The sequence below is a fragment of the Xiphophorus maculatus genome, chromosome 14 (genome assembly GCF_002775205.1).
Source record: "Xiphophorus maculatus strain JP 163 A chromosome 14, X_maculatus-5.0-male, whole genome shotgun sequence".
In the NCBI taxonomy this organism is placed as follows: domain Eukaryota; kingdom Metazoa; phylum Chordata; class Actinopteri; order Cyprinodontiformes; family Poeciliidae; genus Xiphophorus; species Xiphophorus maculatus.
Window position 1 is genome coordinate 21,968,441 of NC_036456.1, and position 18,729 is coordinate 21,987,169.

The following is an 18,729-nucleotide window of genomic DNA, read 5'->3' on the forward strand; positions in this document are numbered from 1 at the left end:
CGCCGCCGAACGCATTCATGCCTGTCGCCCGGTGGACGGGCGTGGAAAATGCGCGACAGCTTCTGCGGCGGCTGGCGGGCGGCGGTGCTGGAAACTGCGGCGGAGCTTCCGCGGTGGGGAGCGGGCTGCGGCTCTGGAAACCGCGCGAGAGCTTCTGCGGTGGCTGGAACCCCCGCGGTGGCCAATAGGCCGGAGCGGCGCTTGCTGCGAGGGCCGCCCGAGGCTGCTTGCAGCTTTAATTATTATTATTATTATTATTATTATTATTATTATTATTATTATTATTATTATTATTATTATTATTATTATTATTATTATTATATCAGGTGTTTTGAATGGAAACTGACTTTTATTGTGACATTTTTCAGCTTAATTTTCCAAATTATGAAGTTAAAAGTCTTCGTAACAAAATTTGACTTTTTCTGAAACTGCTTTCAAAATGACTTCAGATATTCATGTGTATAAAATGTCGTTTTGATTTTGAAAGGTTTTCAAAAATTAACCTAAACTATCAAAATAATAGGAAATTCCACTCAATTCTTTTACTTTGTGCTATATTTGTTTTTATTAAAATACAAATGTACAAGATTTGATGTGAATGATTGGATTTTAAAAGTGTATTTTCTTTAAGCAATGAAATATAATATTCATTTAAAATTTATGCTGTCAAGTTTCCATTGGAACAAAAAACTGAAATACATAAAAACACATAATTAATTAATTAATAATATCTTGAAATCAAAATGTATTTTATTAAGTTTTAAGATGTATTGAATTAATTCCTACAATTATATCAAAGTTTTCCAAATCTAGATGCAATAGGTTTCAGTTTAAATAAGAAATGAAGTGAAAACCTGGATTTAATTAACTAGATTTTACACAAATACAAGAAATTTGACTTAATTTTTCAGCCGATGTCAAATTTGCAGTCATAATTTCGCTCTTTGTACGGTGTCCTTGAGTGCCAGAAAGGCGCCTTTGAAATAAAATGTATTATTATTATTATTATTATTAATAATACAAAATATGTCTGAAAATTGTATTTCTCTAGTAAATCATGCTAGCAGCTAACCAGAGTCAAGCTAATAGCTAATAATAACTCCAAATTAGAGAAAAGCTGACTTCCTCAAGAGTCAATAAATAATCCTTACTGTGTTTTATGTTTATTGTTATTAATTAAAACGGTTTTAAATTTCCCCCTGGCAGCTGCAAGGCTCTCTCGGAGTGTTTCTGTGCAACGTGAAGGCCTCTAAAATGAGGGGCGTGGCCTCACACGGCCGCCTCCTCTGTTGCTGCGCCTCTGATGTCATCACTGAGCTGCTGGCACCACCTTCAGGCTCCGCCCCCGGAGACAGAATCACCTTCCTGAGCTACCCTGGTAACTATGGCGACGGTGTGTTCAGGTCATTTTCAGCCTTTATGAGGCTATAGAACCGATACCAACGTTAAGATCCGCCATGTTTGTTTTAGGTGAACCGGATGGTGAACTTTCATCCAAACAGAGGATCTGGGAGCTTCTGCTGCCTGACCTGCAGGTGGACAGTAAAGGTGTGGCCAACTACAAAGGCAGTGGGTTTGAGGTGAAGGGGAAGGGGCTCTGCAGGGCTCCGTCTCTCACTAACTGCACCATCAGATAGAAAACTGCCCCCTTCTGGATCATTTGTGTAAAAACTGCTGGCGCGTTTCTGTTGTAGCTGGAAATGAACTGACAGAACAAAGGCACAAATACTTAAATAAACAGACAAAGAATGTTTTTTTCTGTTGCTTTTTAATTATTTCATGTTATTATTATTACCACATTATTTCAAATGCTGGTTATGGTTAACATGTTGAAAAGTATTGATTAAATTGCACTTTTCAAAATATGCATCTTTTAGCAGTGAAATTTAACATTTATATTTAAAATATCTTCCAGTTTCAGTGTTGAGTGTTCTTTATAAAATTAAAGTTTATTGGTCTTTCAAAATACTACTCTAAAATGTCCTAAAAAACAATATTATCATATATCGCAATAATTATGACATTTGTTGTTACAGGCCTAAAACCCACATTAACGTTGATGGTTTTGGTCCTCAGAATTTGTGTCAGAGTGATTGGTCTGACCTAAACTGCAGAGCTTTGTGATGGTTCTTCGCTGAGAGGCGGAGCAGTTGGTCCCTAATTGAACGGCCTCTGATTGATGGCCAATCACAGCTGTTATCCAAAAACGAAACCCCGCCCCCAACCTCTTCAGCCAGAGAGCTCAGCCAATCAGAGCTCTGGGTCAGGAAAGCAAGCGGCTGAAGTCCCGCCTTCTCCAGGTGATCAGCGTGTGTGAAGACGAGCATGGCGTGACGACGCCAGTCTGGACCGAAGAGACTCTGAAAGGCAAAAAAAATGTTTTAAAAAGTCTTAACATGTTTCTGAGAAGAAAAATAAGCTAATGCTCTAATAGTGGAGCTAATTTTTAATTTAGTTGGCAATTTTGCTAGCTCTGAAAACATTTAGCACGTATAGCTTCTCCTAAATTAACCTTTTGGATAAATTCTGAATCGCTGATTTACCTGGATGTTTTGTAAGCTCTCTGTAAAGTTCAACATCTGTGCTGAAGTTTTGGTTTTTCGACCATATGAATTTATTCTGGTAGTTTTTGTATGGCTCATTTCAGTTAGCTGACAGTTAGACGTGGAAACAGAAAGAGATTACACTAAGCAAACATTACCACTAGTTAATGGGAGAAATCACTTTATTTGTCCAGATTATTTGACAAAATAAGCAGCTACTGAGTAAAATAACCTTGATATAAAATGGTCTATTGCTACACATTAATTAAAACTCTAATTTTGTGCCTGTGCAGTGAGACTTTTTGATGACCTTTTATTGTTTCTGTAAGTAAATGAAGTCGTATCCGGCTCCTTACACAGTTTCACGTTTATTTTAAGTAAATTCACAAATTAAGAAGTGGACTTAATATCAAGTTGATGAAACTTGATAAGCTGCATTTTGTCACTGTCACATTATCACTTTTTCTTACAGGAATTAAAAAAAAAGATTAAAAAACGACTAATTTCTATTTTAAGATAGTATGAACCTAGCAGAGAGTTTTGTACCCGACATTTTTCTATCCTAAAGGTACGAAAACACAAGTACAACAAGGAATGAGCCAGAAAACCACCGCCAAGTAGAAATAGGTTGGGATGAAATTCAGATTAATACGTTTGTGAAAGAGCAGAAGATGTAAATAAGACAAAGACGATAATGAAATGAAGGGAATCTAAATGTTTGTTGTACCTCTGTGTGGCTCAGCAGCGGTGAGTTTTCCTTCAGCTGATCGACTCTCATGATGACCACCAACACGTGAACGCCGCCGGGGCAGAGCTCCTGCAGGCTCTGTGGGCGGAGCTTCACGGGGGGCGTGTCCAACACTCTGAGCACCAGGTCAGACTCCGCCCCCTGCCTCCTGAAATACGCGGGAAACTTCCTGCTCAGGACGCGGAGCTCTGTCGTCACGGAAACGTCAGAAACGCAGGTTCCCGTCTGAAATTCGTCCCCGCCTGTAACCAGCGAGAAACTTCGTTACATTCATGTGAAAAAATGAACCTGAATGAAATTCTGCTTTACGGGACTGACCAATGAGAGCGTTCCCCACGGAGCTCCGCCCACTCTGCCTGTCTCCTAGCAACAGCACATTTAAAACGAGAACATCCCTTTGTTCGTCTCTTGTCTTTATCAACCGACTCAGGATGTTGTCATGGAAACCGAGTTTATTATCCATCTGATAAAACAACAATGTGACATTTTATTGTATTTCATTTTGCAAATAGATAAAACCCAACAAACCACGACAGCTTCTGCCTTCTAACGCTCTATAAACTGGTTTAACGTTGATCCACCTGCTGATAAGCTTTCTGAGTCATCTTTAATGTCCTTCATGACGATAAAAACATTTAGATTGATAATAAAACTTATTCTCACCTGGTCGTACCTCTGCAGGCGCAGCAGACAGAGACCGGGTTCCTGGTCCGGTCAGCACAGGAAGCCGAGTCTCTGCAGGAGTGGCTACAGGTTAAAGTACAACCAGCCTCACATCTCTGTCGCTCCGCTCAGGATTTATTACCCTGTAAACGTGATAAACGTCTCTGCAATTCCTCATACTTCAGTGCTAATGACTGTGTCACCATGTGTTGACTTTATCTGCTTTTATATTGTAATAAAACCAAAATGAAAATGTAAATTTATTGATTTAATCATTTGACCTGCAGCACAGAGAAGATATCACAACGTCTGCTCTGACTTTTCATCATTAAAATGTAGTTTTTACTGACTGCATTCATGATTGTGTTGCTGTGATGTTGTTCCAGTCAGTTAGTCATAAACTTTAGTTATTTAACTTCGTCTTTTTCTCTTTAAACAAACTATGTTTACATATCAGGCCCACATTCAGGAAGAAGGTTGTCATTAATGAACAGACAGGACTGACCATGTTCATTAATGTTTGATGCAAATTGATCCCATGCGCATCCTTAAAAAGTCTTAAATTCATTACTAAAATGAAAGTTGGCCTTAAATTCATTAATCACAGGTCTTAGATTTTGTGGCAGGATTATTTAATCTCATATATTCTATGTTTTTTTGTTGTTGTTTTTTTTCTTGTAGGACTTTTCTGTTAGACAAAAGTTTGTTTCGACATCTTTACTTTCTGAGACTGGAGGCAGTAGCTAACTAGCTGCTAATATAGCGTGCCATGCTAACCAGTTAGCTCTTTGGTGTCTGTCATGGTTAAGTGGATTCCTGGGCCTCCCACGGTTCTGGACAACGGTCCAGTTAAACCAAATCATACAACTGAAAGCTAACCATCAGAGTTTTGTCCTTGATCTCAGATCCAAATCAGAGCCATGAAACAAACCTGACATTAGCGAAACGGGGAAACACAGATGGAAATGTGACGACAATGCAGACTGATGACCTACTGCGGACGTTCCTGAACGGGGAAACTGCTGGAAAGGAAAAGACCCGGTGAGCTTATCTTCACGGCAGCAGCAGTCAGGACAAACAGGGAAACTCTCGTTCTCCCTGAAGGAAAACCTGCAGAAGATCCCAGTCAGATCAGGGAAGGCTGCAGGAAACGTGTGCTTTTCCACATACCAGATATCTAGCTTAGTTCATATAAACCTAAACCTTGTTTTTTATAGCAAAGCTTTTTAAAATATTGTGCCGGTTCTGTCAGAATCATTCAGCTGCATAAATGTAACAATGTAGTTTTAGCTACAAGAATAATAATAATACTCTTTTCTGTACTTATCTTAGTTTATTTACTTCCAAATGTTGTTATTTGGTGGTTGGTTGGAGAACGAGTCGTACTGAAATTAAATAAATTATGGCCGTGAAGGTCTGAATGACCACTGGGAGTTAAACAGATGGACCAAGTGAAATATAGTAATAAATACAGAAATACAGAAAGTATTGAATTAGAGAAGAATTTTGAGTTAATTAAAATGTAACTATCCTCTCTGAAAGCTAATCCCTCCCCAAAGTTTTTAAAAAATTCCAACAAAGTGGGCAGAGAGGAAAACACAGGCCCAGTGCGGGGTTTCTACGCTGCCTGGCCACCAGGGGGAGCCGTGTGACTGAGGCTGATGGGTTTAAACTGGGATGACGTTTTAACAAACTGTACCACCAGTAGAAAGATTCAACTGCACCATTTGACCGACAGATTTATTCTGAAATAAACAAAGTTACACAAAAACATAAAGATAGAACCTTAAATGACCTTTTTAGACAGTTTAGAATAGTTTTACTAACTAGAAACCAAATTTATTCACTATAAGTTGGTATAATTTAATGCGATTTTGTACTACTCTTTACTTTAAAGTGAGATGAGACCCATATGGGCAGAAAATGTGCTGAGAAACCCGGATGTTGTCCACCTGTTGGACCATGTTGGCTGTAGCGGTTTGGATTTTTAAATTTTACCCATTTTGAACTAATCAAGTCTTTTGGATATGAAGAACTACCCTGGTGGTCATCAAGGTTCCCCAAATGGATTCTGTTTAATGAACCCAGTGGGTCCAAACATCCTGGGCCGACCAGAACCCACCCAGCCTGGACCAAACTCTGGTGGGGCCTTCATGCACCAGCTGGGTATAAATTTAATCCTGCAGGACCGGTTTAAGGGATTAAATATAAAAACACGTGGCTCTTCAAAATGTCAGTATTTGAATCTCGGTATCTAATTACAGCTCTGTATGAATGAAACTGGAGTTACAAAACCAGGTGTTAATATGGGTGCTCATGTTTGTGTTTAAAGTTTTAAATCTCATACAGTTTTCCAGATGTAAAATATTTAGCTATATTAGCTAAATTAGCTATATTAGTATAATCAGTTTGTTATTGAAATGTCGAGGTGGAAATATTCCCTGCAATGTTTTTATCTGGACAACTTTCAATCTTTACTTTTCAGCCACATCTTTAAATTTCTTTTCAACTTTTGAACAAACTTTTCTCCTAATCCTGACTGGTTTCACAACAAACTTTGATTTTTATGTTTGTAAATGACATTTATCCGCTTAAATCAGGAGGTATTTTTATCTTCCTGACTTTTTGACCCCACTACCTTCAGTTCATGCTGAGAGAAGATGGTCATATAAAGTACATTTAAGGAAAAGGAAAAAGAGAATTTTTAAAATCTTTTTTGTTATTTTGTGTTTAATCTATCATTAAACTTGGCTACTACAAGCTAGCTGCTAGCAAAAAGATAAAGTCAAATATAGATAAAATATACATAAAATCAGGTGTATTTCTAACATTAATTCTAACATTAATTTAGATCTGTGACCCATAATGTTAACAGTTTGAAGCTCATGACAGGAAATGGTTTAATTCAGGGAGAGACTGCTAGCTAGTCCCTAAATGTTCTCAAGAGGCTAGCCAGCTAGCCAGCTAGCTTAATCAGCTAGCTTAATCTGCTAACATAACATCTGTTGGTAGAAATGAAGCAGTAAATAAAGTAAATAGTGCTCAGAGGTTTTGTGTAGTAAATATGCTTTTACTATAGCACAAAACAGAAGATTATGGCAAGAAGAAACAAATTTAATCACAAAACATTTAACAATCTTTCAATTAAACTCAATATATGTGAATAATTACACTCAGATTTACCACAAAATACAAAATTTATACAAAACTAATTCTTTCAAAATATCAGTGCAATAAAACATACAGTCTGGAAAAAATCAATTCATTTATTTAGTTTTTACTCAGAGAATAAACCCAGTAAAATTAGCTGAAATGTAACAAGTATGACAACATTTACATAAAATGTTTTTTTATAAGATTAAAACAGAAATAGAAGAATTATGTGAAAGAAATTCTAACAACGGCAGGATTGGGGTCAGAGCAATAAAACCTGTTTATATGTCGGTGGTACAAAGTTATAAAGATGGAATAGTTATTTATTGAAAAGTAAATTCAAATGTCGACTAAATTTGGCTAATATTTTATGCTAACGCCACCAAATAGCTTAACTCGGTTTCTTTGGGTTTGACTTTTGGATCTTTTAGATGATGAAGAGTTCAAAAGCTGAAAACAATGTGTGAATTACATCAACATTTGCATGTTGATGCATGTCTGATGAAATCCAGTCTGACCTCTTTTGTTGGGGTCAAAGGGGTCAGACTGGATTTCAAAGCGGTTTCGGTTTGTCTAGACACCCTGGAGGAAATCACATCCCAACCGCCAAAGGGTTTCGTGTCCCTTCAGCTGGTGTGACAGGAAGCTGATGACCTTCCAGATATTTAAGAGATGCTAAGGGTGTAAACAGGAATGTTATTCACTCTTTCTTTTACAAATCTCTCTGCCTCTCGTTGCCTCTGGCCTCGATCACAGACAGAGAGGAGATTTTGCTCTGTCCATCCTTCCATCTGTCTGTTTCTCTTCCTGTTTGTCCAACTTATTTCCTCTGACACACGTGGAGTCTCGTCTTCGCCGTCACTGAAGAAGACGAGGTTGCGGCCAGCACCGAGGTGTGGGGGGCGGCGTGCCGAGACAAGGAAGGGGAAACCTCAAACTTGGATTTCACGGTTTGGTCCAGCAGCAAAGATGGCCGCGGTGGCGGAGTCTGGCTGTTTGGGTCCGGCGCGGCCCGGCAGGTGAGTCCGTCGCCGCAGGAGCAGCGCTGGAACAGCTCCAAGCCCTGGTGGCCCTTACGCCGCTGACGCGTGCAAACCTGGCCCTCCCGCAACACCGGCTTGCAGATCCGGGCCCAGAAGTGGCGGGCGCAGCACGAAGTGTCTGAGCAGTCAGAGGAGCGCAGGCACAGGTCGCCCAGCTGACCTGGAGAACCAAAAACAAAACTATTTTGTTCACCAAACTCCAGTCCGTTTGCCTAGAAAGTTCGTTGATGGAAAAAAACCACAGCTAGCTGTCATTATGTCGACCAGTCAGGCTTGATTGACTTGATTTTTTTAAGCTTTATTGAACTGAAACTTGCAAAACAGGCCAGTAAATTAGTGCTTTGCAACTCCAGAGAAATTTATTTAGCGAAACTAAATGTGACAAATGTTTTCCAAGTAACCAAAAGCACTAAATGTAAAATTAGTTCCACTATTAGCGGATCAGCGGAAGTCCAGAACTTTTGCCTAGAAAGTTTGGTTATTTTGGGGAAGCATGAATAAATAATCCAGCTCTGATGCAAACCATCCGTTGCCTGGAAAGTCAACTTGGTCTGATGCCAAAAGCAAAAACTAACCAGCGTTGGGTCGTTGTGTCGTTGGGTCGTTGGGTCGTCGTGTCGACCAATCACGTCTGCTCTTTGACTCAATTTTTTTGTAAGCTTTACTCAACTAAAAGTTTACTAATCATGAAAGTAAATTAGTTCTTTACAATTTGTCCAGAAAAATTAATATAGCAGAAAATCCAACCAAAACAAACAGGCTAGCTTAGCGCTAGCTGGAAAAATGGCTCCTTTTCTTTACTAAAGACAAAAGAGAAATCCTACAACCACTAAAACCTGAAGACACTCCATTTCTGTTCCCTTTTAATGAAGAAGGAAGTTGCCTCAGTGTCTTCAGAGGTTTTAGTGTCGTTTCCTTCAGTGGTTCTTGGTGCAGCGCCCCCACAGGTCAGGAGGGGAACAGGATTTTTAAAGGGTTTGGTTGGTTTGACTCAGAGGAGAGAGAACAAGAACCACAGCAGCTGGAGATGGAATAAATGTTGCCATTTTGGTCCCCAATCAAACCGAGCCTACCGGACCATCAGCTGAGAAAACACCCTTAGTGATGAAAACAGAAAACCATCCGCAGAAGCTCTTTACGACAAATAAAAGCACTGAAATGAAAACTTAAATTTACCTCTACCAGAGGACCCTTTAAAGTTCACCCTCCCTCGTTTCCTCCATCCTCTCTTAGAGGACGGGTTCACGCCTCCATCAGCGTCCAGGACACTCTGAGACCAAAAACTGGCCAACTCAGGAACACAAATGTCTGCAAAAGAAAAAAGCAAACATGTTACAATTCTTCATATTTCTCAACTATATGACCTTCATTTTAAAAGCAGGTCTCACTGTTGCTGCAGCGGTTGCCGGGGCAACACATGCTATCCCTGAGGCAGCGCCTGCTCCTCCGGCGGCAGGCGAGGCAGCGGGAGTGGGCGGGGCCTTTGGTCGGGACGTGGCAGTAGTTTCCCATGATGCACTCCAGGTCGCTCATGCACTGGTAGAGCTGCACAGAAACCAACAAACCCAGTTTACACCAAATACTCCTGACTGTTCAGGACGTTTAGGGGATGAAGATCAGGACAAATCAAATATTGTGATTAACCTGAAACACATTTTAACAGTTATTTAATATTTAACAAGTTTGAAACATTTTATGAGACATTTTGATTCTGGTTTGTTGAAGTAACATTTTCAACTGCAACAGATTTATAACGGAGTTACAAACATTCAGGCAGTTTGAAACATTTTGAAACATTTCAACAGTGAAACGTCGCAGCAGACATTTTGATATGATCTAGAACAACAGAATAGATTCTTCAGTTTATTTTAGGAACATTGTAGCTTCACGGTTTAATGAAGCTGGAAACATTTTTAATGGTTTGTAGATAAAATTTGAAACATTGTGGCTAAGCTGATATTGAGAATATTTATTTTAATGTTGTTTAATTGTAGAAATTATTGAAAAGCTGCAGATAAATTGGTAAAATCTGAAGCGCAGTAGCAGATTAGGATGTAGATTAAGAAACTTTATGATGAAGTTTGAAGCATTTCAACATGTTTGTTGGAAGAGACGTAACGTCCATCCATCTGCACTTTATCGACTTTAACCAGGATGTTAGTCAGGCTAAAGTGATATAACACAAAGCTAAACATAAACACAGTAATAACTGCAAAACAGAGCAAATAAAAGGAAAAATCACAACAAGGGCAGCTACTAACAGGAATCAGAAATCAGACACCAAGCTGGACGCGTGAGAATAAAGTAAAGTAGGAAAACAACTATCTTTATTTATGATCTATAGAGCTAAAATGCAGAGAGCTTTTATTTTGAAGATCTTCTTTTTGTCTTGGTTATTCTTGGTTAGTAAAAATTTCAGATATTGTTGTTCAAGTTATTCTAAGGTTTTCTCTCTTTAAATTTAACTTCCATCCTATGATCAGGTTGATTTAGTTATTTTTTAACTGAAACACTAAAATATGCCCCAAATTAGAAAACAAATCCTCCAGATTCTGCCCTCATTGTTCTGTCTTCCTGGATTTTTGCTGCTTTTCCATCCATGTTCTCTAATGTCTTACAGACGCTCGATGCTTCTCAGGATTTACAAACGTGAAAACAATAAACTTTCAGTGATTTTGCATAAATTTACCTAAAGAAACTGGAACAAACTGAACGTCAGTAACTAAAATCTAAAGCTCCTCCCTTCACCCCAGCAGAACCATCTTCACTCCGTTTTTGTTTGGGTTTGTTTTTCCTACTTTTTTTACTTTAACTTTACAGCAGATCTCGGGTGTTTACAGTCTGAGCTGGTGTCTCTCACCGTCAGGTCCACGCCAGGTCCCCACGCGCTCCGGTTCACGGGCAGCGCGTGACCTTCCGTCAGGATCACGGTTCTGATGGAGTTCAGGCGGACGCGCGCGTCCACGCGGAGGAGCGCGGCCCCGACGCCAAACATCAGCACCAACTGGAGGCTCATCGCTGCGGGACGCAGATTTATCTCCAGGTCTAAAATCACAGAAACTTTAACAATAAATGATAACAACAGACGCACCTGCGGCGCGTGCGGGTCAGTAACACAAACACACCTGTAGCTGCGGGTGGAAGATGCTCCGGTTCGCCCAGGTGAGGCAACCTGGTCCATTTATAGGCTGACCCGGTCCGCCCCGCAACCCGCCCCGCCACACCTCCCGCGCATCGATACCCGCAGCCATCGCTGCAGATGGACATGTTTGGATTAGGACGTTTTGGTTTAACTCCAGTTGCACTGAAAAACAGAGAATGTAGCTACAACTTATTAAAAAATGTTTGTTTGTTACATGTAATGAAGTTTAACAAACTGAATTTATTCACTAAACATGACAACTTGATAAACTTATTTTGATAAACTTCATTTGATTATTTGTAGCGAATTAACTTAATTTTTTAAAAGATCACCTGTTTTCTTTTTTCAGTGTGGATGAAACAGGAAACAGGAAACAGAATAATGAAAAGGTCAGAGTTTAATTCAGAATAAAAGTGAGTTTTAATAATAAAACTTTACATTAAATTTCACTGTCTTTACAAACACATTGACAGTAATCCAGCATGTAACTAATTCATAAAAGTAACTTTGACTGAAATAACAGAATCAGTAATAAAACGTATTTATTATGTTCAAAGTTATGCTTTTTATGCAAAAAGTGTCATTAGATTCAAATTTTAGCTTCAAATAAACTGTAAATAAAGAATCTGTGTATTATTTTTTATTGAATGTCCGTTAATAACACTGTACATGTCTTACACTACAAATAAGCAGCTAATGTTGCTAAATTATTGAATAAATCAACATATGAGCCCAATAAGATATTTATAGTGTTCAGTCTGTTATTCAACCATCAGATTGATGCAAAGTGTTTCAGAAGCTCTGATCGTTCATGTGACTCATTTACAAATGTGATCACTGACATTAGCGTTAGCAACATAGTTAGCATTGAGATGCTAACTTGAATAAAGGCTAACTCCTTTTAGCACAACTTCAATACAACAGTAGTGTTTTCCAGCGTCCAATCAGATCGCTTAGAAGCAGAAATTAACCCCCAGTTTGCCAATCAAACAGCTGCAGCTGATCCAGAATGCTGCTGCTGGCGTTCTGACTAAAACCAGGAAGATAGAGCACATAACACCAGTTTTAAAGTCCCTCCACTGGCTCCCTGTAGCTCAAAGAATAGACTTTAAAATACTGTTGTTAGTTTATAAATCACTGAACGGCTTAGCACCACAATACATTAAAGATCTGCTGTTGTTGTATCAACCTTCCAGACCTCTCAGGTTCTGGTTCTGGTTCTGCTCTGCATCCCCAGAACCAGAACCAAACGAGGAGAAGCAGCTTTCAGCATCTATGCACCACAAATCTGGAACAAACTTCCAGAAAACTGTAAAACAGCTGAAACACTGACTTCCTTTAAATCTCAACTAAAAGCCCACCTGTTTAGAATTGTATTTGAAATGTAATCAATTACAAATTTATGGATGGAACTTGACTTAATGATTGATTCTATATTGCATTGTGATTCTGTGTTTGTAATGATGTAAAGCACTTTGAAATGCCTTGCTGCTGAAATGTGCTATACAAATAAAATTTGATTGATTGATTGATTGATTGATTGATTGAGAGAAGCGGATTCATCTTCTGTTGATGGTTTTTGGTTGATGTGCGTCAGATTTATGGCTGTACTAGAAACACGAGAGTATGATGGTTCCGCCCAGAACCTTTGTAACAAACAATCAAGAAAAACTTCAAAAATATGATTAATTGGCCAAAAATGTTAACAAATTAAAATCTATGAGACAGACAGACAGACAGACAGACAGACAGACAGACAGACAGACAGACAGACAGACAGACAGACAGACAGACAGACTCTTTGATGATATTTGACTTAACTCGACATATTGTCAGAAATGTCACTAGTTGATCAGTTGCATCTCTTTATGTTGGCCTAATCCAAGTAAAATTTATAGGCACCAGAAATGTTTATATTTTTTGTCCATTTGAGTGAAAAACAAAAATATGTCAGGCTTCAAACAGAGAGCAGAGAAATAGTTGGTGTGAATCCTAACTGGGTCATCAGTTATTTAAAAACAACACAACAGATGAAAGGTTTTGTTTGAAGCGTATTTTTAGAACGTTTCCATCTTTATGTGAAAGGCGACTCTGTAAACGGCCGAGTCCTTTCTGTCTGTGACCTTTATGACAAACATTTAACATTTCCACCAACGACGCCCACGACACCTGCAGCTGCTGTCACTGAGTCCGAGGCGCAGAGACTGATCACAGATAAGATAATGAGCTGGAAAAACCAAACCGCAACGGGCCTTTACTGCCTCACACACACACACACACACACACACACACACACACACACACACACACACACACACACACACACACACACCTACACACACACGCACACACACACGCACACACACACACACACACACACACACACACACACACACACACACACACATGAACATTTCCTGTTTCAGAAATATTAAAAACAACAGCTGCTTTCCACAGACGTGAGAATCTGAACATCTGGATGAAAAACTCGCTGATTCTTTGTTCCAGTCTGAAGCTGAACGTCTCTGATCAGTTTTCAAATCTGAATTTAAGCCTGGACTTTGACTGGACCACTCACATCGTAGTTTTCTGGTGTTTGGGTCATTGTCCTGATGAATTTACAGCAAAGTATTAGAATATTATTGATTTAAAGCAAATTCAGCGTTAAAATTAAGGTTTGTTTTTTCAAAGTTGTGTTGCTATGGTAACTAATGTTTGCGGTAACATAAAACATTTTTGTCGTCGCCTCCATGTGGAGGAACTTATTCATTACCCTGAACTCTGCACCGGTAAGGTGAAACATGGTGGTGGCAGCATCATCCTGTGGAGAGAAAGAGAGTCTGGATGGAGCAAACAAACAAAACAAAACAAAACAACAAAACAAAACAACAAAACAAAACAAAGCAAAACAACAAAACAAAACAAAACAACAAAACAAAACAACAAAACAAAACAAAGCAAAACAAAACAACAAAACAAAACAAAACACAACAACAAAACAAAACAACAAAACAAAACAAAACAAAACAAAACAAAACAAATCGATCCGTTTAGAAAACCTGCTGGATGTGAAAAAGAGCTGAAAATGTAAGAATAGATGTTATATCTGTATTTTTATATAAAATCTGTTTCTAGATGTGATTCTTTAGTGAATTTATCTTAATAGTGAAACGTTGAACAGTTTAACCCTAACCCTGTTATGTTTGTTTCTGAGGTACAGCAACAACGTTCAGGGTCAAATTGACCCGCTGATTAAAATCAAGATAAATTGAATCATGCAGAGATTATTTATGTTTCCTCCATTTCTGCTGAGTGTCACTCAGTGTGGGTGGAGTTTGTCCACAGGAACAGAAAAGATTCCCGTCAAACGTTGTGTGAAAACTTTCTGCTTTCTCGCAGTTTCCTAGTGAAGCAAAGAGATTAGTGAGAAAGTGGGCTTGTGTGTGTGTGGTATGTTATGTTTGTGTGTGTGGTGAAATATGGTTCATAGCTTTTGCACTTTAACTTGACCGCCGGGTCAAATTGACCCGAACAGCATCTATGTAAAAAGTAGGTCCAGTTGTTGGTACAAATGTGTAAAATGAATAAATTTTCAATTTATATGTAGAGTACAACTATTAAGACAAATAGAAAAAGTTTCATGCAAAAAATATACTTCCAACTATTTAAAAAAATGTTAAACTTTAAAACGGGTCAATTTGACCCGGAACATAACAGGAGGTTTAACTGCGGCGTTCAGATGTGGAAACAGATGGGCAACAGCGCCGCGCTGTGGATTTTCCCTGCAACTGCAGGAACAAAAAGGTTAAAGAGCGACAGACAAAAATGTCAATAAAATATTAAAAGTCATTCTTAACATCAAACTAAAAAACCATAGAAAACTATATATGTGATTTATTTAATTTTAATAAATGTTTAATTTACTCAGTTTGTATCAAAGGCTAAAAAAATAATTGTTAAATATTTATAAAAAAATACACAAAAAGTAAAAATACTTTTTTTAAAAATAGAAAATAGTAAATTAGTGGAGTGAAAACCACAGTTTGACTTTTATTTCAAGTCAAATCGGAGTTTAATGTTTAATTTAACCACAAAGTAAAAATCTCTAATGAAATAAGATATTTTTACCACTTTACAGAGTTTATTAGTCTTTTCACAGTAACAACAACATGGATGACTGAGATAAAAAAAATACAAAAAATACAAAAAATACAACTATCCCAGTACCATAGAAAAATAGACATTTAAAAAATGGAGTAAAAGCTAAAAGGCAGATAACAAAATAAAACAGTTCAGTGATTAATGAGAAGAAACAAGTTTTTAAAAAGCTCTTCCTGGTTTTACAGCCAACTTTGGATTTTAAAAGCATTTCTACTAAATAAACAGATTGAACTTTAAATTATGTTGTTTTACTTTATTTATACAGGGAAATCAGTTTCTATAGAGCAAAAATTACTGAGAATTACTGAGATTTTATGCATTTATAGGGTTTTTAAAAGATGGAAACACATCAAGTTTAACTCCTACTTTTAAAAGAGAATAGAATATAGAATATTCTTTCTTGATCCAAAGGGGAAATTATTATATGTTGAGAGCTACTCCATGTTAAATATTGGTACATACAAATATAACAATACACAATATAAAAGTTATTAAAATATATACATATATAGGCATAAATGTGATATTGTAAGTGATTTAAATATAAATGCTAACTATAAAATAAACCAATAAAATAAATGAATAATTAGAATGCACATGGAAAATATAACAATCTATAAATAAAAATGTAAATATAAATAAATATAAATAAATGAGACTGAGTCGGGCATCGTCTTGACGGCTGCAGGCAGGAATCACTGCGGTACATTTTGGCTGGTTTTCTTCTCTGCTGTTTAGCTGGAGGAGAAAACAGTTAATTATTTATTGTTTTGGTTGTTGAATCAGTTTTCTCACTTCTGCTTTAGTGTTTTTTTTCTCGGCGTGTTAAACTGTTTGTCTGGATGTGATGGTCAAACCGGAGAACCTGGAGAGAACGGCTCATCAAAAGGGAACAGCTCTGAGCCAAAGCCAGGTAACGGGACCCGGTTCTGGTTCCGGTAAGAACCTTCGGTCTTCAGAAGGTTAGAAAATAAGGCAGAAATGATCCTGAGTAGAAAAGCCAAACCAGTACAGACTCCCCTAAGAGCAATGTAGAAAGACGAACTAACCTGTCACCAATGGTTTCTGGATGGTCGGAATAAAGAGGCAACAGAATCACAATAAGGGCAAATCAGAGACCAGTGAAGCTGTTGGATGTTTTCTGGGTGTGACTGTCAAACCGGAGCGCCCGGAGAAAATCTAGCAGTTCTGAAGTGAAAATAACTCGACCTTCAAGCTACGGAGGAACGTTTCGTCCCTCTCCTCTGCTCAGAAGAGGAAACTCCACCATGACGGTCTGTGGGACGGCGGCGTTCTCGTCATCCTCCTGGAGGAGAGTACTGGGTCACATCTGCACTCATTGCTTGAGTACACAGAATCGGCCTTGGAGCTCGGACGTTTGCCTATTAGCCTCGGTATGACGGCTCTCTGCCTCAGCTGGCTGTCGGACTCTGATGAATCCTCAGCAGACGTTTTGTTTCCAGGCCTGTCTTCAGCTGTGGCCTCTGAACTAGACCTCGACTCGTTCTCCAAATTGTACCAAGCAATTGGAAACATTCCTGTTGGTTTCCTATTCTGGATGGGATGGGTTGAAACGAATGACTCTTCAGTGTCGTCATAATATGAATCACTGGGAGAGTCACTTGAAGAGTCCCCTGACTTCCTGGATTTGGGGGAGTTTCCTGCTACATTCGTAGGACTTTCTGTTGCTGTGGCTTCAGAAGCAGCCTGCAGTTCCTTCAAATATCCCTCAATGTCTGGCTGGAAGGTTTTGTATTCCTTCTGGAGAGAAGTGATTTTAGCCCTGAAATAATTCAAGCGTCTGGTCAGCTTATCTCTTTCCCTTTTCTCTGCTGAAAACGAGGAAAACATAGATTTGGTCCCAAGCTTCGTGTTGAATTTCAATTCCTCGATCTTCTTCAGACGAGCAGCCTGGGTCTGCTGCAGACCCTGGACCTTCCTCTCCAACTCCTCGAAGGAAACCTCCCAGCCGGTCTGATCCGAAAGCCTTTGCGACAACACCAGGATTTCTAGCTCCAACTCCCCGTTGAGGACGTTGAGCCGCCGTTTCTCGTCGACTGCGCAGAGAAACTGATATTTCAGCATCGGCACGTTGATCGTCTGTTGGCTCAGTGATTTGAGCATGCAGTCCAGTTTCTGGTTCTTTTTGATTGCTTCCATCCTGCTTTCATCATCTGAGCTGAATTTCTTCTTTACGGTGACCAAGTTGTACATTTTTAGTTTCTGCCTGATCTCTCTAAAGTAGTTGTCTTGAATCACCATCATCTCTTTGTTTTCTCTCTCTTTCGCTGTGAATTCTTCAAACAGCTTCGTTTGTTGAACAAGCTGTCTTGACAAGACGCCGACATTTTTCCTCAACTCCTTGTTAAGAATGATCAGCCTTTCCTGACGCTGTTGGGCTCCGTGGTTCAAAGACTTCATCATTGGTTCCTCAATTAGTTGCTCATTCGTGGTTTTCAACACTTCGAAAAGCATCGCCCTCCTTTTGCATAAACTGTCCAGTTTTTGTTCCTCGTCAGCCCAGATGTCAAACTCCAGGTTCAGCTTGTAGAGCCGCTTCTCGCATTCTTTGAAAAACGCCCTCTCATCTTTCTCCAGTCTCTTCCGATTTTGATAGCGGCTTCTGCTATCCGAGGCGTTCTCCAGATTTGAGTTGATTTTCAACAGCTTGTTGATCGCCTTGTTGTTCTTCTTGCGTACTTTCTCAGCGTTGTAAAAAGCAGCTCCTGCTTTCTGCTTCTCAACTTTGTACATTTTCAGGTTTTTCCTCGCAGCTTAAAGCCAAAAGTGTCAGAGCAAAACGTAACGCAGGTCAGACAGCTTCCAGGTCCCCAGCGAAATGGAGACTCAGACAGAGGCTGTGTCATCAAGAGACGTCACTGATGACATCATCAGGCTGTGTGTGACGTCATCGGTGTGATGTCACGCCCTCCCAGCAGGGTTCTTTTTCGATGATGATAAATTGTCCCAGAAGTTACTGCGATAAACGATAACCATCTAATATAATGGCTTAATAATGCAAGAACAAATTCACAAAGACATTTTCAGTCCAAATTTTGTACCTCAAGCGAGAAACTGTGAAAAGGTATGAGAATAAAAAAATCCCTTGAATAAACTTTAAATTTGAAGGTTTATTGACGCACAAACCCTTCAACTGGTGACTGGCAGAGGAAGTTCATGTAGCAGCAACATGTCCGCCCTGCAGATGAAAGCTACATTAGAGAAGCTAATTCACTAGTTCAGCAGTGAATATCACTGATGTTTATCTTCATTTTA

At 39.0% G+C, this 18,729-nt stretch overlaps 3 protein-coding genes across 3 annotated transcripts in view; 1 reads left to right on the plus strand and 2 right to left on the minus strand.

The window, feature by feature from the left end:
* Positions 1-1,753, plus strand: part of LOC102221506 (aminoacyl tRNA synthase complex-interacting multifunctional protein 1-like) — a 32,345-nt gene extending 30,592 nt beyond the window's left edge. Inside the window, exons 8-9 of the mRNA XM_023345578.1 lie at positions 1,207-1,378; positions 1,471-1,753. Coding sequence (XP_023201346.1) covers positions 1,207-1,378; positions 1,471-1,637 — 339 coding nt within the window. The 3' untranslated portion in view covers positions 1,638-1,753. The remainder of the gene's footprint in view (positions 1-1,206; positions 1,379-1,470) is intronic.
* A 4-nt stretch (positions 1,754-1,757) lies between these two features.
* Positions 1,758-4,281, minus strand: LOC111610760 (GTPase IMAP family member GIMD1-like). The gene is made up of 4 exons (XM_023345579.1): positions 3,955-4,281; positions 3,610-3,754; positions 3,271-3,533; positions 1,758-2,360 (listed from the first exon to the last, which is right to left on the minus strand). Exons 2-4 carry the CDS (start codon positions 3,752-3,754, stop codon positions 2,085-2,087), a joined length of 684 nt encoding a protein of 227 aa, XP_023201347.1. The 5' UTR covers positions 3,955-4,281; the 3' UTR covers positions 1,758-2,084.
* A 2,986-nt stretch (positions 4,282-7,267) lies between these two features.
* On the minus strand, positions 7,268-11,417 carry LOC111611118 (dickkopf-related protein 2-like). Its single transcript, XM_023346759.1, has 5 exons — positions 11,276-11,417; positions 11,011-11,195; positions 9,539-9,695; positions 9,327-9,458; positions 7,268-8,310 (listed from the first exon to the last, which is right to left on the minus strand). Exons 1-5 carry the CDS (start codon positions 11,415-11,417, stop codon positions 7,928-7,930), a joined length of 999 nt encoding a protein of 332 aa, XP_023202527.1. The 3' UTR covers positions 7,268-7,927.
* Between the last annotated feature and the right edge of the window lie 7,312 nt (positions 11,418-18,729).

Bases quoted from the DNA above. Each gene is read 5' to 3' on its own strand.
- LOC111610760 (XM_023345579.1), bottom strand. From the start codon at position 3,754: ATGGATAATAAACTCGGTTTCCATGACAACATCCTGAGTCGGTTGATA. The intron at 3,534-3,609 runs GTCAGTCCCGTA...CGCTGGTTACAG, and splicing joins CGTGGGGAACGCTCTCATTG to GCGGGGACGAATTTCAGACG. The intron at 2,361-3,270 runs GTACAACAAACA...TTTGCCTTTCAG, and splicing joins CGCTGCTGAGCCACACAGAG to AGTCTCTTCGGTCCAGACTG.
- LOC111611118 (XM_023346759.1), bottom strand. From the start codon at position 11,417: ATGTCCATCTGCAGCGATGGCTGCGGGTATCGATGCGCGGGAGGTGTG. The intron at 9,459-9,538 runs GTGAGACCTGCT...TTTCTTTTGCAG, and splicing joins CGGCAACCGCTGCAGCAACA to ACATTTGTGTTCCTGAGTTG. The intron at 8,311-9,326 runs GTAAATTTAAGT...TTGGTTCTCCAG, and splicing joins TAAAGGGTCCTCTGGTAGAG to GTCAGCTGGGCGACCTGTGC.